Source organism: Mustela nivalis (assembly GCF_964662115.1).
Source record: "Mustela nivalis genome assembly, chromosome: 1".
NCBI lineage: Eukaryota > Metazoa > Chordata > Mammalia > Carnivora > Mustelidae > Mustela > Mustela nivalis.
Genome location: NC_139020.1, coordinates 90,189,765 through 90,206,070, shown reverse-complemented (window position 1 = coordinate 90,206,070; position 16,306 = coordinate 90,189,765). Strand labels below are relative to the sequence as shown.

The 16,306-nt window shown below is 41.5% G+C and overlaps 1 protein-coding gene across 8 annotated transcripts in view; it reads left to right on the top strand.

The window, feature by feature from the left end:
- Positions 1 to 14,023, top strand: part of GOLIM4 (golgi integral membrane protein 4) — an 86,504-nt gene extending 72,481 nt beyond the window's left edge. For all 8 annotated transcript variants that reach the window (XM_082741356.1, XM_082741354.1, XM_082741357.1 and 5 more), the window contains 5 exons: positions 249 to 358; positions 3,418 to 3,585; positions 3,916 to 3,984; positions 11,917 to 11,997; positions 12,305 to 14,023. In XM_082741356.1, coding sequence (XP_082597482.1) covers positions 249 to 358; positions 3,418 to 3,585; positions 3,916 to 3,984; positions 11,917 to 11,997; positions 12,305 to 12,454 — 578 coding nt within the window. In that variant the 3' untranslated portion in view covers positions 12,455 to 14,023. The remainder of the gene's footprint in view (positions 1 to 248; positions 359 to 3,417; positions 3,586 to 3,915; positions 3,985 to 11,916; positions 11,998 to 12,304) is intronic.
- Positions 14,024 to 16,306: the final 2,283 nt, after the last annotated feature.

Genomic DNA, 16,306 nt, shown 5'->3' with positions numbered 1-16,306 from the left:
AACACTGGTTTGAGAAGGTAAGAATGGTGTCACTCACCCACGCTGTGTCCTTAGACACATGGTCTGGGAAAGGGACATAGTTTTAATCAGAAAAGCTGAGATGTATGCCATATGGTGAATTAATCTCTCTGGAGGAGAGATTGGGTGAAATGGTCTGGAGGAAAGCCCACCAGTGGCTTTTCTTTGAGTGAAAGGGCAAGATCCTGTCTGGTTCATCTGCACTGATGCTAGTTCCTTCAATTTGCTAGCCTATGAGAGAGACAACCAGCACCAAGATGAGGCAGAAGAAGATCCAGAGAATGGACATGAGCCTCAAGATCAGGGGCCCCACGAAACCGACCTGGAATCGGAGGCAGATGTAAGTGTCCTTTCTGTTGGTCATGACACTTGGAAACCCCCAGGGTTTTGGGGGGCAGAGGAAACTTGAAGGTTTGCCTGACACCATGCCTCTGGCTTGAGCCCTGGCTCCAGATGTGTCTGTTATTTCGTCAGTGCAGAAGGAAGGGGACTTGTGTAATGGCATCAGCAGTACTGTTAACTGTAGACTGGGGTACGTGTGGGTGATGAGACTGGTTCAAAAGTTCCGGGAAAACATAGAAGGACTTTCCCTCTGTGAACTTCTAGATTAATAAAATTAAAACTGAGAAAAAATGATATTGAGAGGTATTGAAATATGTAGTCATTTTGAAAGATGGCGGGGAGGGGGACAAGTGCGGGAGTCACAGAACCAGAGAAGGGAAATGGACCATCATGGATCCTGTGGAATAGTCCAATAGAGTGTTCTGTATGTCTTGTGACTCTCATCTCCCAGTAGTCAGGGGCCATTTTCATCAGTACATGGGTGGATAAGGATGTGTGGCTTGAGAAGTAAAAGAAAAATCTGCTCAGGTGCCAAGGTGCTATAGAAAAATTAGAATATAAATTGGTAGAGACCTACTAACTGGGAATGTTCTTTGTGTTTACCAAGAAAGGACCCAGCCTCTCAGTCATAGCTGTGTGGCTCAGAGCCCGAGGCAAGCAAAGCTCCATGGGGCATGTTCTTGTGCAGATGTGTAAATAAATTCTATGACTTACTTTAGCTCTCTTGTCATCTTGCTAGTAAATCAACCACCATGTTTATGAAATTCAGTCTGTGCTTTCATATGGGTCCTGTTTGTATGGGAAGGAGGATCCATATCCTTCCTTGAGAATCGTAGAAGGAAGGCTTCCTGATAGCTACCTGAAGTCCCTTGGATGGAAACAGGAAAGTTTGCCTGTATAAAAATCAGCATACTCATGGAAGAAGTTACAAGTTTTCTGCTTGTGCAGGGATGTGACAGATACATTTGCCTGTGGCCCCTGGATCACCATTTGGGAGAGGATGCTCAGAAAAGAGCAGGAGCTCCAGATAGCAGGAGAGCAAGGAGGAGCTAGAGACTGTGAAAGGGCAAAGAGCTTCTTGCAAGAGGAGCAAGGAAGCAGGTGTGCACCTGACAAGGATGGAGGGACAGCAGAAGGATGCCTATTCCAGTCACCCCCCTCTGGGAGGTGCTGTGTACATTGAGTACTTGATTGTGTAACCCTTTACTCTCCCATTAGTGGTTTTCATGTTCTGGCTGACACACTGGTGGCTTTCCTCCCCTTCCTTCTTTCAGTGAAAATTGTTAGCCTACTTGCTCTCTCTTTGTCTCATCTATTTTTTTTAATTAAAAAATTTTTGTCCAGCTTCATAGAATCATAACTGATTCATAACTGATCGTCTGTTTTGTTTGAATGTAACACTGTGCCTGTTAAACTTGCTACTTGGTTAGAGTTGGACCTAGGGTGTACATTTTGTGGGTTTTTGCAAAAGCTTTCCATACTTCTTTTCTGAAGAGAATGTGTTACATAATGTCCACACAAATTTGTTGGTAATGCACAGAAAGAAATCTGTCTAATGAGATTGTGGGGTAATTGGCGTTGTGTGAAGGTGTTGATTTGTCACTCTGGATTCCCAAGAAGAACGTCATCTGCACTGGCGTGTGCACAAGCAGGGGTGTGCACATCGTAGATCAGCTGAGACAGTGGTGTGAACCCTTGACTGCGTTCAAGGCCCTGGAGTAAATTGGAGTCGAGTCCTGTTGTCTGGAGAACAGGGATAGAGACCAAATCTCACTCTGAGGCCTCATCTATTAGAAGCCTTTGCTGCTTCCCTTAAGTGTACTGTTGGTGACCCTGGAGGCATTGGGAAGCTCCTGCAAGCATTACCGTCTGCCCAGCTTGGGCTTTAAACTCTGAATCTTTATGAGGACATGGATTATTTTGAAAGGTGTTTTGGGAGTTTGAGTAGAAAATAGAGATAAATCTCAAGTTGATCATGTGAAGGGCATTTGTTGAACATGGTCACTGAGAGCTGCTAGAAAAGGAGTTGGGGGAGAGGTTTTTCATGATAAACTGCCAGAGACTGGGTTAGCTCGTTCTTGTCTCCTTTAGAGCCTATTTCTTACGTCCTTTTTGGTGGCGCCTTCTTGCTCTTTGAGGGCTTTCTACCCACTTACTGTGAAAAATCCCTGGCAGAGGAAAGTTTGCCTGTATAAAAATCAGCATACTCATGGAAGAAGTTACAATTTGCCTATCTAAATCTCTCATTTTAATGATCTCTCCTAGTTGGTCTTTAGCTTTTTTTTTTCTTTATTTTAGATTTTATTTATTTATTTGACAGAGAGACAGTGAGGTGGGCACGAGCGTGTGAGCTCTTACAAGCGCATAGCAGGGGCTGTGGAAGAGGGAGAAGCAGGCTCCCCACTGAGGAGGGGGCCTGATGCGGGGCTCCATCCTAGGACCCCATGATTATGACCTGAGCCGGAGACAGTCATTTAACCACCTGAGCCAACCAGGTGCCCTGTCTTGTAGCTTTTATTAACTGTTTTTCTTGTTGTCTATTTAGTTATGCTCACATTTCTAGATTTTTTTTTTTTTAAGATTTTATTTATTTGTCAGAGAGAGAGAGAGGGAGAGAGAGCGAGCACAGGCAGACAGAATGGCAGGCAGAGGCAGAGGGAGAAGCAGGCTCCCCGCCGAGCAAGGAGCCCGATGTGGGACTCGATCCCAGGACGCTGGGATCATGACCTGAGCCGAAGGCAGCTGCCCAACCAACTGAGCCACCCAGGCGTCCCATATGCTCACATTTCTTGTGATAGAATTTGGAGGACTGTTTTGGAATCACTTGCAGAAAACAAGTGTTGTTTGTACAGCATTCTCATTCATTCAGCCTCTGACGAATAATGCAAGGAGTTTTCTCTTGACAGTGGGATGTGTACTTGTGAGTCTTGGCAAGGATAGATCTGAACATGCTGGTGGAGGACGATTTCATTTTCTGCCAGTGTGTGGCCTTTCAAATGAAATTAAATTTGATCCTGGATTTTGAAGTAGTGGTTGCTTTTTATTCAAATTTTGCAGAGGGCTGCTGTAGAGGATATAAACCCAGCAGATGACCCTAATAATCAAGGTGAAGATGAATTTGAGGAAGCCGAGCAAGTGAGGGAAGAAAATTTGCCAGATGAAAATGAAGAGCCAAAACAAAGTAATCAAAAGCAGGAGAATGCCGAGATGGAGGAACATTTGGTGGTAAGCAAATGGTAGTACAGAGGTGGTTCTAACCTGGATGTCTTATTAACTGCCTAGGTCTTGCAAAAGGTCAGTCTAATGTACCCTGATGGAAGGTTTGCCTCTTTGGATGGGTTTTAGTCCATTATGTGAAACAATATATCCATACTCAGAGAGAGAGAGTAACACGCCTCCTAGGTTTTGTTTTCGGAAGGGTTATTCATCATTTTCTGACCACTGATGCATTGAAAGTACATTTTTTATGGCAGCAAGCTTGCTCTTTGTCCCAGCATACTGTGAAACGCATCTCCAATGTTCAGTAACCTGAGCTTCCCCCTTTTGTTTCAACAGATGGCAGGAAACCCAGACCAGCAGGAGGATAATGTTGACGAGCAGTACCAGGAAGAGGGAGAGGAGGAGGTAGGGAGGCGGAGTGCAGGAAACTGGTCAGGATGCTTGGTGTATTGCACTCCCCTTACGTCACAGCATGGGCTTTGACACACCTTCTGTAGACACCTTCAGAAAGACAGAGGTGGGAGGAGAAAAGGTGCTTTCAAGAAGAAATGGACCATGGAAGTAGAGTCGCTTGGTTAGGAGGCAACCAAAACAGGGTCATAAATCCTTCCTCCTGGTTCTCACTAGAAATTTTGAAATGAAAGAAGACATGTGGCCTTCTAGGAATGGTGGACCTAGGTCTGTCTGTTTTTTGTAAGAAATACTTTCTCCTGTTTTTTTCCCCCATGAAAGAGAGAACAACAAAGCTTTGCCTGTTGAGGGGTTCTGGAGTGACCCCTGTAACTTGTAGACATTGTCACAGTTCTGCCTCAAGAGGGTACCTCCCAGTATCTGTCAGAATACAGTTAACACCCTCCAAAAGAGTTTTAAGTGTCTACTTTTTGCCTCTTCCGTCCTAGGAATTTAGTGTCATTATGAAATTTAATGATAAAGGAAGGGAAAAATATGTAAGAAGCTCAGCTGCATAAAAAGCATTTGGGTAGAAATTTTTTTTTTTTTGAAGATTTATTTTAGGGAGAGAGAGAGAGTGAGCATGGGGTGGGGAGGAGCAGAGGGAGAGAGAGAGGGAATCTCAAATAGACTCATGTGAGCACATAGCCTGACACAGGGCTCCATCGTACAACCTGAGAGCATGACCCAAACCGAAATCTAAGAGATGCTTTAACCAACTGCACCACCTAGGCGCCCCATGGGTGGAATTTCTTTCTTTCTTCTTTTTAAAAATATTTTATTTATTTATTTGTCAGAAAGAGAGAGAGAGAGAGAGCACAAGCAGCAGGAGAGCCAGGCAGAGGGAGAAGCAGACTCTCGCTGAGCAATGGGCCCAGTGTGAGATTCGATCCCGGAACCCTGGGATCATGACCTGAGCCGAAGGCAGACACTTAACCAACTGAGCCACTCAGGTGTTCCTCCATGGGTGGAATATCTTAAATTTCATTTTAGTTTCCTTTTTATTGTAAACTTCTGGCAGATGATTGCTGACTAGGTTCAGGGGGCACCCATCGTGATGGCACACCCATGTAAGTGAGGGACAAGCACGTCTGGTTGGGGCTGGTTAGTCACAGTGCTCCACTGTATGGGACCCCTGAAGCTCCACACCTGGGGACATGCTATGAATGAGGCACAGGCCTCGACAAGTCCCATGTTGAGTCTCTCTCTCTGGCCCAGGAAAGCTCTGGTTCAGAGGGGTTTCTCAGCCAGGCCTGTTGCCGACATGAGGCTTTAGCCCTAAGGGGAACTGCATGAATGGATGGACAAGTGTCAGCCCAGACAGATCCACCCGCCACTGGAGCTCCTGCTCAGAATCCACGTGCTGCCGTACTCGTGTGCGTAGTTTCCTCAACTAGCCCTGCTTTTTCATTTTTGTAGCGTTTGTTGTCCACTTCTCAGAGCTAATGTTAATAAAATTTGTGCTTATACCTGAAAAACAGAAAGGGATGTTGCTCTTTATAGCCATTGGCAACATACAGCTCTACCCATGTGCACTCTGGCTTGATCTTTTTATTCTTTCTCTGTTCTCCTCCTGCTGTTCATCCTGATCAAGATCCTGAGCTATGGCATCACAGGAGAGCATTAGAAAAACTAGCAGCCTTGAATATTAAGACATTTGGCAAGAAAAATATATTCATCTGGACTTCTCTTGTATCAGGATGTCTAGACAAATATTATTCTGTCTCATTATGCCCGATGCCAGATATCTCTGAGGGATTAAGAGAGGAGGTTCACCTTGACTTTTTTTTTTTTAATGCAGAAGGGTAAACCTAAAATTTTAATCCGTATTTACTGATTTTTTTTTAACCTTCATGTTATGTCAGTTAAGGTGGAGAGAGCACGCCAGTGATCCAAGTGGGTTCAAGGATAGGGAAAAAAGAAAGAGACAGGAGGGGAAGAGAGTGGTGACAGGCCGGGGTGAGGACTGCTGCTCTTTGTCCCTTGGGTGCGCTGAGCCCACTGGAGCCCTTTTCTCTCCCTGCAGTGGGCCGGGTCCTGCTCCTCTTTCTCTGGTTTCCTGCTCTGAATTTCTCTCTGGAGTCTCTGCCCCTCTTGCTGACCCCCTCTTGCATAGGTCTGAGGTCTGAGGTCGTGCACCCTCCCATGGAGGAATGCTCTCAGCCTGCCTTTCTCCTTCCCTGGGTGACTCCTCTTTCTGTCTCTGAGGGGCCCTTGCACAGACTGTGATGCCTTCCTGAGATGGTTAGCTCTTGGATCTTCCCCCCTTTTCCCATTGTTCCCAGCTCTTTCCTGGAGGAGGGAGAAGAGTGTTTCCCAAATACCATTTAAGGCTAGTAATAGTTGAAGATGAAGTTCTCACCAGACTGCAGCAAAATGGGAAGGAGAGGAATGCAATATGTGAGAGCCATTTCATGTTTCTAAGTGATGCTTGTGAGACATTTGTGGGATGCTCCAAAAGCCATGAAGTGACGTGTCATCTGTGTCCTTCTTCTCTGCATTGAGCCTCAGAGTACACTGACTAGAGGGAGGTATGGCCCATTGCTTTCATGGCTTCCCCTCCCACATCACCTGACTTCTGTCAGCATTTGCTCCTAGAAATGAAGTCCATCTTGCCAGGGCCCTCCCTGCTTAGAGGTTCAGCCCGTCAGACTTGTGACTTGAGCTCAGAGAGTGGAACCCAAGATAAGTGTGCTTTTTGGAAATCTGCACTATCCCTGCCTTCTTTTAGTGCAATAGTGTTATCCTTCAATGATATACAAATGATGGTTATGAACAAGTATTCATGGATTATTGTTTGGGACATTCATGTGGGGATCCCATCCCTGTGTTGCTTACTTTCCAGACTTTTTATCTACTGATGAGCAAACAAGACAAAGTATGGCATTGCCAAAAGGTGCTATGGTGCTTAAAAGTGATTTAAATGCTCAAAAAAATATGTAAGTTAAATGACTGCTTGAAAACACTCTCAGTGCTCATTTTGTCCAAATATAATTGAACATAGATGGATCTGTGCACTCGTGGGAGGGCACGCACAGGGTTACTTGGCTGCCTTTAGTGGGGCTGCCAGCCGGGAGTCACCCTAGCACGGAGCTGGTCAGGCAGCACCGCTCCCCTGTTCACTATGACCCCAAGAGCTGCTGGTGCTGAAGGCCTTTCCTTTGTCACATTCCATCCACATCTTTGGATCTTAGCATTCTGATCTACTTCAAGTTCAGCCTTCTGGTTCCTGTCTTATCCTATGACATCTTTGATGTGTAAAGCCAAAGCCCATTTCGGACTCAGTAGATCTGTCTTATTTTGGCGATTAAACTTTGCTACATCACATAGGGACCGTTTCTAAAATGCCTAAGACATTAAATTTCAGTGAATAAAAATGAGTAATGAGGAGCAGTGTTGGGAAATCTCTGACAGAATGTTTGCATCAGCTTTATCAGTGTACTAAAGAGGGTCGAATGTGGAAGACGTAAGTGGTGTGTCTCCATTATAAAAGTAACATTTGGCTTCCATTATTAATCTAAGCATATTTGAAAATTAGAAACTCTGTGTATCATTTTGTTCCTTTTCAGTAATGCCTTTTTTTTTTAATAGTCAAGGTTCTTTTTTTTTTTTTTTTTTAAGATTTTATTTATTTATTTGACAGACAGAGATCCCAAGTAGGCAGAGAGGCAGGCAGAGAGAGAGGGGAAAAAGCAGGCTCCCTGCTGAGCAGAGAGCCCCATGTGGGACTCAATCTCAGGACCTTGGGATCATGACCCGAGCTGAAGGCAGAGGCTTAACCCACTGAGCCACCCAGGCGCCCTATCAGTAATGCCTTTTAAAACAAGTTTGCATTACTTTTGTTCCAAACACAAAGAAGATATTACCAGAATAAAAATGTCTATCTGTAAGTTTGAAAATTACAAAATTTGCATTTGTGTGTTCCATAAATTAAAGAGTAATTTACGTCAGGGCTTCTTTCCTCAGATTCTATTGACAACTGAGAAACAACCCAGATTTTCTGTAGTAGATCTCCAGGGAAGAGAAGAAAGTATGTATGCAAGGGCATTTATTTCTCTAGTCAGAGACATTCTTAACCCTACACTGCCTGTCACTCAGACTAGTAGCTCTCAGTCTTTACCATGGCTAAGAATCCCTTTGGAGAGAGTGTATGAAAGGTACAAACTCCTGGATCGGATTTTACCCTCGGAGATTTTGATCTTAACCTATGGTGGGGCCTAGGAATCAGAGTTCCAGGAACATGCTGTTTGAAGAAGCATTCCTGGAACAGGTGGCCACATGTGGACTCAGGAAAGTCTGAACCTCCTGAAACTTCTGTGTCAAATGAATGGTATCTGTGCCTTTTTGCATATATTTGCATTTCTTCCCAAAATCTTAAAAGGGTTCATGACCCCCCCACACAGAAAATTAAAAATCACTGATTTTTATCAAACCCTTTTATTTGACAGATAAGAAATTTGACCGTTAGAGAGGTTAGCCAAGTTTCTGAAGATCACATAGCTGGTTATTGTTGGAACCATGATTAGAGCCCATCCAGATCCGATTTTATTTTTATTGTTTTTTATCTTTTTTTTTTTTTTAAAGATTTGTATTTATTTATTTGACAGACAGAGATCACAATCAGGCAGAGAGGCAGGCAGAGAGAAGGAGGGTAAGCAGACCCCCTGCTGAGCAGAGAGCCCGATTGGGGGCGTGATCCCAGGACCCTAGGATCATGACCTGAGCTGAAGGCAGAGGCTTTAACCCACTGAGCCACCCAGGCACCTCCAGATCTGATTTTAGAGGCTATCATAATTAAGTATACCAAGGACAGTAACTAAATAATTGATATGGGCAAGTTCTTCCTGATAGAAGTTAGTGAATGCAGAAGGAATGATGGAATTAGAAAGTCATCATTTTTGTAGCCCCTAATTAAAACAAGTGACTTAAGAGCCAGTCATCAGTGGATGACATCACTAGATGAGTGGAGGTCAGAGAATTTTATCATGGAGGGTTGAGGCAGTTACCTTCTGAGCTCACAACCAACTTCAGCCTCACAAAAAATGGGGCAAGTGTTATGTGCTTCCTAATGTGATGAAAATACAAAAATCTGCAGCATCACCTTTGAAAAACTCTTGCTTTGCACATTGAATCTGAACTCACATAAATCTTTAACTTCCTTTTTTTAAGAAATGTGAGGGCTGGAGAAATGAATTAAGTGAGATGTTAAAGAAGCCAGTGAATCCAGAGTGTGGGTCATTCTACAGGAAAACAAGTCAATAGCATTAAGGAAAAAGGGGAGCAGAACCGCTGTTAGGTCTTTGGATGATGTTTAGACCAAACCAACTATAAATGGACAGTTTGGGGGTTTTGTTTTGTTTTGTTTTTGTTTTTTGATTTTTTGATTTTTATTTATTTGACAGAGAGAGAGAGAGAGAAAGCATGAGTGGGGGAGTAGGAGGAGAGGGTAAAGCAGGCTGCTTACCGGGCAGGGATCTCAGGACCTGGGATCATGACCTGAGCCAAGGGCAGATACTTAGCCAACTGAGCTGCCGAGGTGCCTGACATTTTGAAGATGATTAGGAAAATGTTAAGTCGGAACTAGACATTAGATAATACCATGGAATTATTTATCAGGTGTGATAATGGTGTTGTGGTTATATAAGAAAAATCCATTGTTTTTAGAGATACATACTGAGTTGGGTAAGAATGAAATTACATGAGATCTAGAATTTTTAAGAATAGGTCATCAAAATAAAGAAAGAAGAAAGAATGAATGAATGAACAAACAAAGATAGGTGATGCAAGGGTGGCAGCATTGAGCTAACTTCTGAACCTTGGTTATGGCTATAAGGAGTTCCCTGAATTATTTGCTTTATTTTTATGTGCCGGCAAATGTTCAGAATAGAAACAGGTGACCTTATTTTTATACAGCCAGCATTTTAGAGCCACAGTTTAAATCCAGGTCTGTCCGAATCTACAGCCTGTGTTAGGATTTGGCACACTACAGGCCTCAGTCCATTTTGTAAGTCAGGTCTCTTTCGAACATGCCTTTTTGTTTACCTATTGTCCAAGGCTGCTTCTGCACCTCAGCAGCAGGGTAGAGTAGCTGCTCCAGAGACTTTATGGCTGAGCAAGGCTGAATATTTACTAAATCTGGCCTTTTACAAAAAAATTTTGTGGACCCTGATTTATATATACTTTCCCACCACCTTGCAGTTTCAAGGCAGTTCCTTCCCCCAGCTAAACCAAGTTTGGTGTTCGCTAGTATATTTTTATTATTAAGGCTGCAGAAGACATACTTTTGTTCACTGAAAATGATGGGGATACTTCAGTAATTCAATGATGTTTTAGTTAGTGAGACTTTAAGTATATATGTAGTCTGAAATTTAGTAATTCAGTGTTTTCAACTCAAGTGTTACTATGAGATTGTGTGACAGAGGGCAGAAAAGGGGTTATGGACGACTGTTAAAGAATCTGTAGGTGAGACTAGGGTGTCTTCTCTTTAGCTCTCACCACTGGAACATGTGAGTACAAAGAAAGCCCTATGCCACTGTCCCCAGAATGTATTTATTTAGTTGCATTATAGTTTAGGGGCTCTTTAGAAGAGGTTCAGGAAAGCTGGGCTCCTTGTAGGCCTCTTTGAAGGGTCATCTTTGTTAGCTCTTAACAAGTCAGGTTCCTGCTGGTAGGTTGTGGTTCTTTCCTGTCACACCTGGACTGGACACTGTGAGGCAGCCCTTAATCTGTTCCTCTTTAAGTGTAGCATCTGTTTGCTTTCCTACCTTGACATTTCTGGGACTTCTAACACCCTCTTCCCTGTCTCTGCCCCCAATCTGGTAATTCTGTGTGTTATTCAGGAAGACCTACTCTTATACCAGTGTCCTAGGACAGCTCAGCTTTTCTTTTAGTCCAGGATACTACATAATGCTTAATGGATGGGCAGCAAAGTTTTTTTGAAATTCAAGTCACTTCAATCTTTTGGCATACATACACGTTTTGAAAGTAGTTAGAAAGTATTTTACCTTGTATTTTTGTGGAATGGAATCAATAAATAGAGATGATTTGGGGCAAATAATCTCTATTTTGGGGTACTTTCTTTGATTTACATTTTGAAAAAAATAATTGGGATCAGTGCCATGTAATTGTAATAGTGCACATAAAAGAAAACTTGAAACAGAAGTGTCATAGTAGAACACTGGAGAGATGTAGGGATGTGGGGTAGCTTAGTAACTCTCTCATGAAGAAATTGAAATGATTGTGTTTTATGTTTTAGGTATTTTAGCCAGAGAACCTTACTCTTAATTACAGGATTATATATACACATTTTCTCTGTTTTCTGCTACCTCATGTATAGGTAATGGTGTCTGTTTTCTGTGCCTTCACAGAGCAGGTGTTTTTTGCATTGATTCACTTATTCATTCATTGACTGATGCATTTCACCAGTATATATTAAGCAATTGCCGTGTGCCAGGGACACACCTAGGTACTGAAGACAGTTGAGTAAGACAGGTGGTTCCTGTCTTCCTACAACTTACATTCCATCAGAGCTTTCAGACATCTGCAGTTGTTTCAGTTTGAAATGGAAAATTTTTAATTTTATAAGCTGAATTTCTGCAGGTTTATACTTGCAGGGTTAATGCTTATTCAGAGAAAGAAACTCAAACAGAAAAGTCCTAGGCTCCAAATCGATGGCATTGATTTTTTTGTAGGAGGTGTATTGTACATCTCTTCCTAGCTAATGGACAAGTTAAATCTTTGACTCAAAAAGACTTTTGTCTTTTTTCAAATTTAGTTTTATTTTACTTTGTTTCTGCTAATTTTAATGAACTATTTGGAAATCAAAATCTGTTGTTGCAAGTGTTTACGTGATATAAAGGGTCATCTGGTATCCCTGGTTTCTTTCAGGTTCAGGAAGATTTGACTGAAGAGAAAAAAAGGGAATTGGAGCATAATGCCGAGGAGACATACGGTGAAAATGAGGAAAACGTAGGTATAGGACAGATGGCTACTGCGCGTGTGCGCATGCGTAGGAGACCCGTCTGGCTGGTTGGGTAGAGGTACCGGCGGGTCCCGCTCGGGCGCCGAGCAGTTTTAACGGGCCAGCCTAGCATTAGGAAACCCTGTGACACCGTGAAGGTCAGGGAAGACCGGCGCTGTTGCCTGTCGAACATATTCCTCCACTCGTTTCCTTCCTCTAAAAATGAGTAACTTCACACTAATTCTTTAAGGGGGGAATTATTTACATCACTAACCCTGTGCCCCGTTCGTTTTCCCTTTCCCTTTTCCTTTTAAGGCCGACGAAAAAAACAATGATGGCGAAGAACAAGAAGCTCGGGATGACCACCGCCCTAAACGCCGAGAGGAACCCTATGAGGAGGAGGAAGAAGAGGAAGACGACGGGGCTGCGGTGGCGGAGAAATCCCAGCGAAGAGCGGAAATGTAGCGGCGCCGGCCGCGTGGACAGGGCTCAGCCGACGGGCTCCTTTCAAGCTGCTCAGAAGTAAATCTGCCTACTGAACTCTAGGATATTTAATTACAAAAGCTAAGAATTTAGACTTTTTTTTAACTTTTATATTAGAAATGCTCATACATTTATATGAATATATTTTGATAACCTAGGTTAGAGCTTCTTTTATATTCAAGCTAAACACGAACCAGAAGAAAAACAATAAAGCAAACCTTAGCCTTTGAATCTCATTTTTCATAGATTATGTGATGTTGAAAAGAGCACCGATTTTGTATATTTCAGCTTGTTACTTTTCTGTCTCCTAGTTTCCAGGTGTTCTGTTGTTTAACAAAATACAGGATTTCAAGTAGGGAATACTGCAAAATCCTGTATAGTCTTTAAGAACAATGGCCAGCTTATTATTAACAGCTGCCTTTCTAAGGTTCTTGTGTATAGTTGGGATGGAATGTTCACCCCTCTGTCTCTGGAATGAGATCTATGTACAGACTGACATATGATTGGAAAAGCATTTTGTTTATAAAGACAATGTTTTTCAGGCTTTTCGTGTCAGAAAAATGTTTGGCTCTGCTTCAAATCACAGCTGTTCATGAAAGGAATTAGATTTTAAAATGAGACGGTACTCAAACTTACGCCACAGTATTCTGGACTTTGATAGTCCAGTATTCAAACAAGGTAGGATGCATCAGTGTATTAACCTTCTTGAAGGACTGAAACCTTGTTTAATAACTAATTTAGTGTGTGTGGGTGGCATTTTCTATGTGAGCACCCATTCAGTTCTTTTTTTTCTGAAATCATCTAGTAATATCCTTGTTTCAATATCTAGTTCTCTACCATAATATATATTTTCTCCATAAAGTCTGGTCCTCAATATGTAGTCACTTTGATGACAAGTATGAATATGAAGGCATTCCAAATTACACAATTGAATAGGGTTATTTCTTGTAAACTATACAGTAAAATACCCATGGTGATATGATAGACCCTCATGATCTTTCTGTTTGCTAGGATTGGAGCTTGTGTTATGCCCATGTATGGCATTTTAATGACTACAAAAGTCCCCTAAAATAAAAAAATTAAAAATCAAAAATTCTTCTGGGATCAAGACATATTTGTCTCTCTACATAAAGATTTTTAAATATATAGAATTAGGTTATATAATTCATATGTGTGTGGTTTTATAATAATACTCTCAAGTTAATGAAGACATTTAATTTCTACCACTGTTATATGAATGTAAAGTTAGTTTTTAATAACCACACTCATGTATGGTTTTGATTATTATCCCAGTGGAGTGATTATATGTATGCATAGGAATGTTTTGTTCAAATATATTTTGGATTTTCAATAATCATAAATCAAATTTTACCTTTATGTATAAAAACCCTTTATGTAATGTAAAATGTATAATATTGTACATAATATTCAGAATACAATTATTTTGGTAAATTAGTTTGTATTTTTAATGTCCCAGTTGCAGTATTTAATTATTTGAACCATATTGAAACTTGGTAATAGTCAATAAAGCTATAAAAAGCAACTGGTAAATCTTGCAAAGTCTGCGATATCTTATTAGTTTCTGTCCTTATTCTTCAGTTCTTTTTTAGGAAAGGAAAAATTTTAGGAGGTACTGGTATAGATTAATGAATTATAAAATGCCTTTCCAACCTTTTCCTACTGTCCTTATCTCTCTCTCTCTGACTGGATTGGTACTTTATTTTCTTTACCCCTCTCCTAAAGAAAAAGCCAAGAATTATTTTACTTGAGCTAGTTCCTGGGGAAGAAAATAGAAATAGGTACAGAAATGTCAGAGACTGTCATGTGAGCACACACGAAACAAAGAAATACATTTTAAAGCCCCCCTAGGAAAGCAACCAGCCCAAACCATTCTACTCTATGGCGCCAAGTTCTAGTCCCATCCTAGCTACTGTTTGGAAGAGAACTAATCAATCAGAGTTGAGATACATTAATGAGATGCACAAAAACAGAATGTCACTTGTATTTATCTTGCCAATTAATCTGTGATTTTTGGTGCAGCCAATAAATCAAAGGATTTGGTCCCAGTGACATATTCAGAAGGGGGGAAAAGGCACATTTATTAGGGACAAGTATAGTGAACACACCAAAAAACTACATTAGTACAATGTAATGTCTAGGTATTTGCAAGAGTGACTTTAAAAGGTCCTGGAGTAAGGGTATAGTCTGAACCACAGGTAAGTCACAGCAACTCACTTTCATAAAAAAAAAAAAAAAAAAAAAAAAAAAATTATTGACATTGAATGTCTTCATGATGCATGCAGTGTGTGAATAGGACCCATTTGATCCCCACAGCAATCCTCTTTAAGGTTAATGAAATCCCGCTTCTCATAGCTGAAGAATTTTGTTCTCAGGGAGCATTTGACATTATTTAACTGCTCTGAGTTCTGGTTTGTCTCATGACATTGTGGTGCATCCATACCGTGGCATGTTGCACAGCCGTTAAAAAAAAAAAAAAAATTGTTCTGTTTCTATTTCTGTTCTCAAATCCTCTGTTGTCTTGTAGTATTGTAGTATCTCTTCCTACTTTTCTCCTTACCATCCTGGCTGGCTACTTCTTCTCAATCTCTCTCTCTCTCTTTTTTTTTTCCAGAATTTTCTTTGTATACATGCGCATAAATATTAGTATTCTTCAGCTCTTGTCCCGGAGCTCTTTTCCTTACAGCCCCCTCCCCATCTATGTCTTAAGACAAGTGTCTCCCAATCCATTGCTTAAACCTAGCTTGTTATGACCCGTTCCACCTCAAATTTATAATTTTCAAAGCTGAATTTGCCCCCCCCATACCTAAAACCTGCTTTTAGGTTCAGTATCTCAATTCACTAAGCTTCCCAAAACAAAGTTTGTCCTTGATTCTGTCTTCATTCTCTATGGATGCTACTAAAATATCTTTAAACCTGCCCATTTTTTTCCCTATCCCTAGTATCCTGGTTCAGGCCACTGTTACCTTTAACCTGTGATGAGGGAACAGAAGGCAAGCTGAGGACAAAACAGAAACTGACACCCACAACCACCAACAACCCCCTCCCACCCCAGGATACATGTGACATAGCTCACACACTCCTGGCTGCCCTAAAGCTAAGGAAAGGAAAAACAAATTATTAAACTTATATAGAGATCACAATCCTGCAAGACCTGAGTCTCCCTCAGTTCACAAGTATCTTAGCAATTTACAAGAACAAAGCATTTCTACCAATAACCTAGCTTCCAGAAGGAAGTGCAGGTACAGTTAAATGCCCTTCTAACCTGCAACCCATTGACAGATACTTGAAGCAGGCACAGTGTTATGTTCCTCCAGGAAGTTCCCAACTATATGTTACTGCCTTGCTAGAGGAGTAAACAACCTTAACTTGACCATGGCAAGGCCTCTGGTATCTTGTAGGTCGCCTCCCCTAAAACTTCAACTCCTGGACTATTACAACAGTCCCTTAACTTCTCTCACTTGCTATTTCCTACCAATCCCTAAAATCTGTGCCAGTGTGATCTTTCTAAAGATAGCAATAACAGTCCTCCATTATAAAATTATTTAATAAATAGCTATTCCACATAGGGAAAATTACAAACTTTTCAATATAACCTACACAATCATGATCTGGCCCCATCTTACCCCTTCAACCTTCTGATTTACATTCTAATACTGCATCATAATAAATCTGGCTCCTTTTTGTGAGGCACATTCCTCTCAATATCTTAGTAAGGAACCTTGACCAAGGTGTTGTTAATTTAGGATAGCTGGTGTCCATTTTCTCAGTTGTGTGGAGAAAACAGTCTACAGAAGTAGAGAACAAAGGTAACCC